Source organism: Corvus kubaryi, unplaced genomic scaffold (genome assembly GCF_017639235.1).
Source record: "Corvus kubaryi isolate FWS band 111438036 unplaced genomic scaffold, C.kubaryi_AGA036_p1.0 66, whole genome shotgun sequence".
Classification (NCBI taxonomy): domain Eukaryota; kingdom Metazoa; phylum Chordata; class Aves; order Passeriformes; family Corvidae; genus Corvus; species Corvus kubaryi.
The window spans coordinates 10,082,343-10,093,671 of NW_024582054.1; the positions used below are offsets into that span (position 1 = coordinate 10,082,343).

The 11,329-nt window shown below is 38.7% G+C and overlaps 1 protein-coding gene across 10 annotated transcripts in view; it reads left to right on the forward strand.

Moving 5' to 3' along the window:
- The window catches only part of NUBPL (nucleotide binding protein like), an 88,401-nt gene extending 78,143 nt beyond the window's left edge, over positions 1-10,258 (forward strand). For 9 of the 10 annotated variants that reach the window (XM_042047415.1, XM_042047418.1, XM_042047419.1 and 6 more), the window contains one exon: positions 10,028-10,258. In XM_042047415.1, coding sequence (XP_041903349.1) covers positions 10,028-10,228 — 201 coding nt within the window. In that variant the 3' untranslated portion in view covers positions 10,229-10,258. Of the gene's footprint in view, positions 1-5,216; positions 6,149-10,027 lie in introns of those variants that run through there. The other variant, XM_042047414.1, reaches the window with a different exon arrangement.
- Positions 10,259-11,329: the final 1,071 nt, after the last annotated feature.

Genomic DNA, 11,329 nt, shown 5'->3' on the forward strand with positions numbered 1-11,329 from the left:
TGTCATGCGAAGAGACAACTCAGATTTGTATTCAGAACCACTTTTTCTGTAGAATTCTTATGAAACGGTGATATTTAAGTAGGGTAAAAACATACAGTCTTTTAAAGATTGCAAGAAGTAGTTGGAGAAAAATAGAAGTACTGGTATCAAATAGTCATAGAATCCTATTTTGTGGTTTAGTTGTCGTCAATAATTCTGTTTAATGAGTGGTCAGTCCAGGGGTTGATATTTTTGAAAGAAAAGCAAACCCCAAAGAAGGCTGCATGGTATGATTTATAATATGCCTTTTTCATCAAGGCTTCCTTTGAATGATCACAGTAACATTTGGTACATACAGGTTCAAATCCTTCATTCAGGGTGTAGATAGTACAGTGCATCATCAGATCCTCATTTATGGTTCTGTCTGCTGAAGAAAATGACGAGTGTAGGATAGTCTGTTTGAAGGATGTTACTATACTGCATTTGATTTTCACTGTTCTACTTACCCATGTTTTTTGGGCAGGATGTCTTTTTAGATGTCTGTAATGGCACCTTAGGGATAGCAGTATTACCCAGCTGGGGCTCCCTCCAAGAATGGCTGTTAAAACTGCTGAAATACAGGATTGATAGGAAATTTCCCATGAGCAGTAAGAAATTTTCTTTGAGATTTTAGTTTCATAAATCCAGCTTACTTACCCATCTCCCCCATTTCATGTTACAATGTATGGATTGACTTTTATTGGCTCATTAAGTTTCCCTTTCTGACCTGAGACTTCATTGTAATTTGGCAAGAGTTGCCAGTACATGCAAAGAAGACTCTTTGGGTAGAACTGCCCAGAGGAGGACAGAGTGAGATAGGCTCTGGACCTCTTGTAGCAGCCAAGAATTTCTCTGGTTTGACACGAAGCTTTTATCTGAAGTAGACTCAATTAAATCTGCATTTATCATCACACTTTCTTCTGAGTTGACCACAGTAAAATACAGATACTGGAGCGCAGCTTCAGTCATGCACTGAAGGCTGGAGTTGTGTCAAAGTAACAAGCAATTTCCATGGAAATTAAAGCTATTTAAAAATCTGATTGAACTGGCAAATGGAATGTGGTTGCACAGAGAGTGCTAAGAACAAAAGTTATCAGTGACTGGCTGGCTATGATTATGTTCATGTAGATGGTAGCTACGTCTAGTATTTGTCCTTGTTATAGTCACTCTTTGATCAGTTGCTCATGGTTGCTAGTTTCCTTCAGCAATTAATAAATTACAAGCCCTAACAGGTCAGCTGAGCACATTTAGATTCTTTTTCCTTCTTTACAGGTATATTAGCATCCACAGCATTTGATATTCCAGACAGTCTGGGCTTGCACAGATTCTCCTTTGGATTGCTGGACTGGATAAAGCATCTTAATAATCTTGGAGTCTTGTAATTACAAACAGACATTAGAAACCATATCAGTACTGGGATTTATATCCAATGGTGTATGAGGCCTACAACCGCGTGAGGGGATTAGTGTGCGTTTCTGAGTTGCTGGTCTGAAGTTGTTTGTATGCAGTGGTTTGGGTGAAGAAAGATGTGATGTCAGCTCCTACGTGCTTTGACTTTGTTGCTTGTAAGTTGTGTTCTTTGTGTGGCTGTTGCACCAGATACTGGCAACCACTGTAGTGAGCTGTTGGCAGGCTAAGATCTGTGCTTCAGTGGAAAGCAAACCAGCAGGTCAGGCCAAACCAATCCAATCCACGAGAACAGGGCAGAGTTGGCCATGACCTGTACAGTCTGCAGTAATCTTAGCAATGATGCATGCTTCCCTCAGGGGTAAGATTTTTAGGGAGAATGAAATGCCGTAACTGAAGGCTCATATTTCCCTAGGATTCCTGTAGGGCTTAATTAGATCAGCTAGTAAAAAACTCTTGCAGTTTAAATCTACCCCACATCTATTAGCCCATGATAATACAAATTCATTACAGAGTAATGAATGTTCTGGTTATTTAGGCTAAGCAGGACTTTTCACTCCATTTCCTGGTGAACTTCATTACAGGTTCTCTGTTTCCTACTCCACCACATCCACTGTCATCAGTCACTTCATCATCAGCTGTGCCCTTGAGGTCTTAAGAACTGTGCCTTTCTGGCACTGTTTGTACCAGTGTTGGAGACGTGAGCAGTTTCTCATGTGGCTGTTTCCCAGCTTTTGTTTTGACTCTATGAACATCACCTTCAACTTCTACCTCTGCCTGTCCCAGTGCTGCTCTCAGACTCCATCTAGGCAGTGTTTGTAATAAACAAGTCTGGTCTGATTTTAGGGCATTCTGTCTTCCTGTGCACTTCATCCTCATGAAGTGGGGAGAATGAAAACTGATGTGTAGTTGTTTTAAATATAAAGTAGTCCATCAACAAAAAACTGGTTTTCAGAAAGTCTATAAACCATTTGTTTAGAGCTTTCAAACATAAAGGGAATAACTGACCCGAGAAATTTGCTTTTATCCTATTAAAATGAAAAAGGATATGAGTGATGAATAAGAACTCATCCTTTACTCTTCCTCTGCTGGTTTTCCACCCAGAAAAGAAATAGTAAACCCTGTTGATTTTGAGTTGCAACCCAACTTCTTTTGCTTAGTAATGATGGATTAAACAGCTGAACTGAGCTGTGCTCTCTGTATACAGATGCCATATTGAGAAGATGATGAGTACAAGACAGTATTCAATATGTGTAGGGTTGTTTTTATATAGTGCATATTGACAGTTACCAAGATTCCATTTAGACCTTTCAGGTATGTTGGCTGATAGGTCCTTGCTCATAGCTAAATGATTTGTTCAAAGATAGGAATCCAAGGCTCGAAACGGTTGGTTTTTGCCAAAGCCAGGTGACTGGTCGAGTTCTGTAAGGACATGTGGGAGATACTGCTCTGTTCAACAGACAAAGTAGTTGTCCAGGAAAACAAAAAACCCAAAGCTTAGCAGGCAAGACCAGTTGCTGAGAAAACTGTCTAGGTAATGCTGGCATGCTGGCTACAAAGAACTGCACCAGGAACTTCCTGTTGCAAAGTGGCAGATCAGCTTCGTGGCAAATGAGAGTCAGTGTACATTGGGAAACTGTTGCTCAGACCCTCATTAACAGCATTTTGCAGGAAAAAAAAATCATAAGTTTATTGGGACCTTGACATAGGGTAACATTTATACAGTCAAGTCTGTTTATGGTGAATTTATAATTCTGTGTACAATTTGGTCAACTCTGGAGCAGGCAAACAGCCTGGACACTCTTTAGAAGGGGCCAGGTTTTGTATGCAGGTTGTTAATTGACTCATTAAAATGCATTAATTGATCTGTGCAAAGTGGGAGCTGCCTGTGGGACTGTTCAAGAGAGTTCGAAATTCCCACCTGGAACGGTCCTACACCAATTAGTCAAATACTTGACTGCAAAGGCAGCTTGACTTCAGTCAATTGCTTTATTTCAAGTTAGTACATTATATTGTCTAGGCAAGTGGTTAGTTGGGGACCACGCAGGACATTAATGGCTGAGTGAAGTGAGTGTTGCACACAGGCTGTTACCCAAGTGCACTGCAACTGTAGCCATAGAAGTTTGAAATTCATGTTTGTGAGTTAAGTTCTAAATTCATTCTATCGTTCTTGCCACAAAGTCATGCATGTGAGAGGAAGCAGTTCGATCTTGGTATCTGCATTCCTTACAAACTCAGAAAATTTTGTGGCTTTAGTTTTAAGGGGATGTGAGCACTGAGACTATGAGGTGTAGAGGGCGGGAGTGCCAGAAAATAAAACCCTACAAGTTGGGAGCAATCCCTAAAAAAGAGAAGACCTGAGCAGTGCGTGGCTCTGCAGAAGGCTGACACCTCTTTCAGACCAGTGACAGTGGGTGCTGGTGGCCCTGGTGTGACAGACCTTTTCTTCCTGCTCCTCAAGCTCCGGCCTCTGGCATGTGTCAGTTTGTTTGCTGTTTTAAAAGGCTCATCAGGGATAAAGGATTAATTAATTGTTAGAGCCATCGTGCAGGAGAGAGGAAAAATCGGTGCAGTAGGGATTATTGTGGGGGTTTGTTTGAGTAAAACAGGGAAGGTTGTCAATGTGGACTTTGTATGGAGACTTACTGGAGAAGATGGAGCAGGTTGGTTACGATCGAACAGAGTAGGAGCAGAGGAGCAAGCACAGTTGGGGGACTTTGCTGTGTACTAGACAGACACAGAATGTGGTGCACCAGCTGGAAACTGAAATATGACAAATTCAAGTTACAGATAAGGTGTACATTTTTAACAATGGAAGTAATCAACGTCTGGAACAATGTACAGTGTGTATATAAATACACGCAAAACCACTATTTTAATTAAACATTCTTATATCAGTCTTTGAGATTTTTAAAAGATGTTCTATTTTGACGACAGGTTGTTGAACTTGGTACAGGAATAATTTGGTTTAATTTTGTGGTTCGTTCTGTGTTGGACTTTATGCAGTGTTTTGATATAAGTCCCTTGACATTAGGTTTGTTAATACTTGATGTTGGACTGATCATGGTCCTAGCTGTGTCACGGTTTTTAGAGTTGTTAACATAAGTATGCTTACTTGGGTTGCTCTCCATAGTCCTGCAGTTCTGTGCTATTGTGCTCTCCAGCTCAAGGTGTCTGACCAGATGTCACAGTTTGGTGTGAAAGAGTTCACCTGTTGGATTCTAGTGTTGCAGAATTAGTTCTTTCCAATACCCACTTCAGTCTTTTGGAAAGATGTCTTTTTTTGAAAATACTTTAAATGTCTGAATAGGAAATTCCATAGTGATAGTCTAGTCTGTAACACATTGTCTCAAAAAATTTTTTTTGGAATGCTGTTGTTTTCTCTGATTCTCTATCCTGTGCACGGAGCATCTCGGTTGTCAGGATGAGGGAAGTTTATAATTAATAGTACCTGTGGGACTAAAGAGTCTATGTCCTCCTCATCACTTCTCCTCCGGAAAACTATTGACTCTGCTTGTTGTTAAAGACCAATTGTTCAGTCAAGTTCTATTCTTAAAGTAATACCCAAGTTAAATTTAACACACTCCCTCCCCACCAATATTTTATACAATGCTGGTGCTTATTGTGTGTATTAATGCATTATTTTTCCTGAATGCAGGCTAAATTGAACCCATTTATTTAAACATCTTTGGTTTTCTCTTTGTGTGTAAAAGAACAAATACCTAATAGATTGTGAAATATTCCTTTTTGTAGAAAATGGAAGGTGCTCAATATATGTTTCTGTTTTGCAGGCTAAAGCCTATCTAAAGATAGCTATGGAAATAGTAAGAAGACTACCAGTAGCTCCTGCTTGAAGCATTTGCCACTGAAACTTACCAAAAAAGTGATCTTTGATGCAGCCAATGCAGAAGAGTCCTGCTACCTAATTATGTGGAGGCAATATGTTAATTCTAAGAACTTCTTTAGGAATTAATTTACCAGAGGTTAAATTATGATTGTGATAATTACTGTTTTTCACATTATTGTTTGGCCATGTCCAAATGGATTCAAGTATACAAATGATGATAGACAGTATTTGACTGCTGAATTGTAACATCATCAAGCAAGAAGGGATGAAGTACATTTTTTTCATGTGCCCTATTTTAAAGTCAGGAATGAAAAACAGCTTCTCCATGCAAGGAGAACAATGAGAGGTATGCCAAGGCATAAATCCTGCTTGAAAAATTAAATTTTCAATAGTCTAATTACTTTCAATTTTTGTTTGGCTTTTTACATGGTTAACTATCAAACCGACTTTAAGTTCTGCAAGATTTTAAGAAGCAAAATCAGTTGTGTAACTGCTGTACTTTTGTGTGTCCACCTGAAAAGAAAATTTAAAAATTCCACATATGCTCTGAAGAGTTCTTGTGATGGATGATGAGCAAATTCATTCATTATCGGATAAAGTTCGATCGCAAGGCAATTCACAGTTTAGCGGAGAATGGATTACGTGACCCCAAGGCTTATTTCTCATCTGTTTTACATTATAATGAACCCAGACAGAAGACAAGGTAACAGACGTCTTCACTGAAAACCAGATGTTTTGCCTGCGCTCAGTTTGCCAGGGAATGCAAATGTTCAAGATAAATTAAATTTATGATTGCATATTCCTGCTACACTGCAGCAACTTGGAATTTGAATATAAAGATGTATTTTTGAAGTAAAGAAATATTTGGTCTTCAAACTGTGGCCGCCTGGTTTGTTTTTTCATTGCCTGTGATCTTTATTTTTGTGTTAGTGTGTGGAAGTGAAAGATTATGCCTTTAGGGAATGAGTTTTCATTTACAGTTACATCTTTGAGTTGACATTTAGGCTTTTCCATCTACACAGTCAAGTATGGGTATCTTAAACATACACTGTGAATACCATACAGTGAATTTAGACATCCTAGGGAGTTCTGCTCTTGACCTCTGAGGGACCAGGGTTTTCCCTGTATTCCAATTACTTAATCAGAATTTTGGATGTAGTTTTTTCTTATTGAAGTGATACAACATAAAAAATTGGTATACATTTACATTAAAAATATTTAAATAATATGTACCCAGAGTTTACATGAAAAATCTAGACAAAAGTGATGATTTGAATTTCAAACTTAGGTGATTTTGTAAATATGTAAATTATATAGTCTGAAAATGTTGATTTTTTGCTTCGTCAATCTCTGAACCTCCTTCCCTGCACCCTTCCCCATGAGATCTCATATCAGCGGTCAACTTTTTCAATAGTGCATTACTGTAGTCTGTAGAATTGACAAAATACTCACTTCCTTTCAGTTGTCTGATATATTTTACAAAAATTAAAGCTGGCTTAGTGTTCTGCCCTTTCATACTTCATTGGTAACTTTTTTTTTAAATTAAGTTTTGTCTCTGCATATTTATTAGCTTTGCTTTACATAGCAAAATTGTTGATATACATGTCTGTAAGTAATCCTGTGGTAGTTTTGGCACAGTATAATCTTACATTTCAGTAGAAAAACTGGGATTTCTGGCTGGTTTTTAGCAAAAGACAGTGATATAATCTGAACGTTAGTGTTTGTAATTTTCATTCTTTTAAAAAGTTTTTGAATGTCTGACATCCAGATCCTATTGAGACTGGGTGAACAGTCGGTATGCAGATAGACGGTTGTTTGTCTTCCCTTTTGTTTCATTATTTCTTGGGTTAGTTGAAGGATGAAATTTGCTTTCAAGTGTTCTTCTATTTTTGCTCCTTTTTACCTTTTCCCCCCCTTTTAATTAAGTACTGTGGTTTTGCTCTGTTGAATCTTTCAGCTGCAGAATTATTTTGATGCCTTTACCAAGAAACAATGTTATAATGGTTAAGCATAGTTTCTACACCAGTCTGAAAATTCATGTTTAGTTAATAGTTTTGTGGTAGGATTACACAATGTACTTGATTTGATTGCAAATTGTCAGTCATTTTAAATATATATGTAATTGTATAGAATTGGCAGGACGTTTATGTGTTTAAGGATACCAACAGTCAACCCAAATTTAAGCTGAGAACATATTTGCTTTATTTCCCTCATTCTTATGAGTGAAAAACTGTTTCCCAGACCTTCTGCAAAGTAAATGAAGGGCACTGACAGTGTTATTGCTTCTTAATGTTACTGAAACACGTATTAATATTTTTTTATTATACACTACACTGTTAAATACGTATTAATGAATTCTAGTCAACATACTACATTTGAAGTTGTATTCATAAAATCGTTGATGTAAGTTGTTGGATGGGAGGGCTGGTTGGATCAGGTGGAGGTTTAGCAGGAGAAGGTGGTATTTAACTGTAGTTTATGAATATAGATTATAGGCTTGACACACAGTGCTGTTTGCTCTTTTCAGCTTCAGTATTTTACTTTAATCTCATTGATATTTCCTAGTGTACTAGTATGTTTTTGTTCTAAAAATGCTAATCCTAACAAGAGGGCCTGGCTTTCCCAAGCTGTACGAGTAGATGTTCTTTGCTCAGGAGCTAGGGAGGCTTACTGCAGAATTACTGTGCTCGTGGGTTACCAGAACAGAACTACCAAAGTTTGTAGCACTGTGAGTTCAGTTACGCACTGAAAAATCCCACAGAGGAGGAAAGAGAAAGAAAGAGGAGGGCTAGGGAGGCACAGGACCAAACAGGCAGGAATGGGGACAGAGGCAATTGTCAGTCCCAGTTTACCTCCTGTGTAGGTTAACAGCAAGACTCCCAAGATCCTTTTGCATTACTGTCAGATGTAGCTTTGCTTTCACAACATGACCCTTTGTATAGTGACTACAGTTCTTGTGTTTGCAGGTAATTCCTGCAGTTTCTTGGGTGAGGAGCCAATGGGCTGTGTCCTAACACAGTACATTCCTTGGCTTTCAGAAGTTTTTGATTTTAATGAAAATGAAACTGAAAGAAGGTATAGAATTGTTTATGCTAGTGAAGTATTTTGCTATGATCTTCTTACTGCTATGTTCAGCTAATGAATTATTCAACCTTTGAGACTATGGCAATACTTAAGATGCTAAAGTCTTCACAACAAAAAAAATTGTTATTTGAAGTTATGAGAAAGAAGTAGTTTGCAGGTCAGTTTTTGCCTACTAATTCAATTAGAGTTCAAACTACAATCCATTTTAGTTGCTCTGATTGGTGATCATGGTTATGAATTAATAGGAGACATGGCAGGAGCAGGTCATTTCAGTGTATTAACAAAACACCTCTTGTAATTCTGGACTTACTTCAAACAGTTGGACTCACTTGGATCCAGTTCTGCAGGTGAAACCCCCTATAATATCTTTCCAATAGAAAGAGTGGGTTTCACCTTGACCAACTCAAACTCCCCTGTTGGGTTTTGCCTGCTTGTGGTGGATGCAGTGGGTGCTGATTAGAAAAGCTTTGATCTGAGGCAGCTGCTGTATGCTGCTTTGTTGGTAAACTGTGTTCAGGCTATTAATGGGCGCCCTAATGTAAACCAAAGGCTGCAATCAAGGGGGTGAAACAGGGAGTAAAGAAGGGGTGAATCTTATGCCAGTGGGAACATCTCCAGGTTCCAGAGAACCTGCCATCACAGGGCTTGCGGGTGCAGGAATGTACTTGGGAGAGGAGCAGCAAGAAAGAAAAACTTCTGTTGCTTAGGTGAAAGATTAAAGAGCTGTGAGAGGCTCTGTGGGCTACAGAATTGATTTGCAAAGGTTACAGCACTGAAGGTGCCATGTGACAATTTACATTTTGGTACTTATGTGCAAAGCTTCTTTCAGAGCATCCCCAGCCCTGAGACTGACACATGAGCTCAGTACCCAACTACTCAAGTCACAGGAACTGCTCCTGTCCTTCCAGATACTGGTGGGGGTAGGATGCTTATTTTTCTACATTGTTTGCAGTAGTTGTCCAAGGTGCAAGAAGCTTGTTCTACACCTGGCTTTGGTTAAGAAGATTCAAATCCATAGCTCCTAAACTTTGGAGAGGTCTTCAGTCACCTGGCACAGTCTTTGCTCAGGACCATCATGGAATGTTCATCACTCCTGATAAAGCTGTATCGCTTGTGAAAGAAATAAAGAACATAGACTTAATCACAGCTAATTTTTTTTTTTTTTTTGGCTTAATGGCTTGGACTGGGCTTTGCTTCTTGTTCCCACCCTTACTGATGGCATTTACCTGATGATGCTATGAATAAAATTATTAGGCTAATTCTTAGGCTAATGCCTGGCATTTTAGCTGCTTACAGATTTGAGGTAAAGCTCTGGGGTTTTGTTTTTGGATTTTGATACCCGTGCGTCAGTTTATTTTCTCATGTCCACATCTGGGCCTATATTGTTGCTGTCATTTTTATTTAACAGAAATACTTCCTGGTGGAGATGGCTGGGGGAAAGCCTCCTGCTTAAGAGTAGTTGACCATAAGAAGAATCTGAATTGCTGATTTAGTTTCAGAATTGACTTATAATGGCAGGAGTTACAGTGATAATTATGTTTTACTCTGGCAGCATTTCAGCCAAGGCACTGGTATGTCAGGCACATATCACAACGTAGCAAAAGAAAAAATTAATTCCCAAAGTAGTTTTCAGCCTAAATTTAAGACTTGCCTTTTTATTTTTTTTTGCAGGCTCTGTTTTACATTATAAAGATATTAAAGTCTGAAGAAAAAGTATATTCAAAGGTCTGTATTTTTCCATTATCTTTGTGTATTCAGAGAGGATGGATGTTTTTCAGCAATAAGAGGATGGGCACAGCCTGTCCTTCCTTACGCACCTATTTGTCTCAGTTTCTCCATTTGTATGAGTCTGGATCTGAATACCTACTTTAATCAATGCAAATAAAGGTCTTTTCCTAGGGAGTGTGTGAGTCTTCGAACAAGCTGGGGGGGGAGGGGGGGAAGAACATCTTAACATTGTTTTGAGGGCTTACAGGTTTATTTGAAGTGTTTTCCCTCATACCACTGGGATTTTCTAAAACTTGTGTTTTCATTGAGAGAAAGGCAGGAGATTCCCCTCACTTGCCTAACCTATGTATGCTGCCTGTTCCTAAACAAGGTCTGTTTTAAAAATACAAACTTCTGGTTGCTTTTTCTGAAAAGTGTTAGCTTATGACTTTCTAATGATTCTTATAAGTACTTTTTACTTTTAGGGACTATTTTTTTCCCCCCAAATGAATATGGAAGAAATGCTATAATGTATTTTTAAAGCCCAGTTTGACTGCTATTTAGGAGGAATAAACAGAGTGAGAAAGTATCTTATTTAGCCAAACCCACATTCTGTAGATGTAATTTTGGAGTGTTTGTTTGCTGTGTAAATGTTGCAAATATTTTTTTATCTGATTAAGGGAAAGTGCTAAGTGAAGTTCAGGAGCCTGAACTCTCTCCTGCTCAGCAGCAGGCATTTGAGGGTGATGTGAGTCGAGTCTGTAGCTGGTCAGACAGGCAAGGATGAGTTTCCACATTGGCTTACTTGCTGAATTGGGAAGTTTCTACATGTCTCTTTTTAGAGGAGGAATTTCCATATAAACGGGCTTTTGTCTGTGGTACCTTGAGGCCTGTAATTAATTACATTTCAGATAGAGTCAGGAGGTTTTGGGTTTGCACTCTGCGGTTCCCCCTGCAGGATAATGGGGCCCAATGGAGGAGTTAGTTTTTAAAACAAGTGTTAAAAGGCTGAGCAAATACACCTCATAAGCATCTAGGCTTTGAAACCAACCCCAGATTTGTTCATGATGCCAGCACTACTGGCATCTCTTTTGTATTGCCTTAATATCCTAAGCTTTTAGAAAGCCTGTGAGTTGTGGCTTGTTAGCACTTTTTTATAAATGCATTTCTTATTAACACACACAGTGCTACTTCACTTTTGGCTTAATTTCTTGACACTATAAATAAACCTCTTTTTGTAAAGCAGTTTTCCTTGCCTATTGGTAA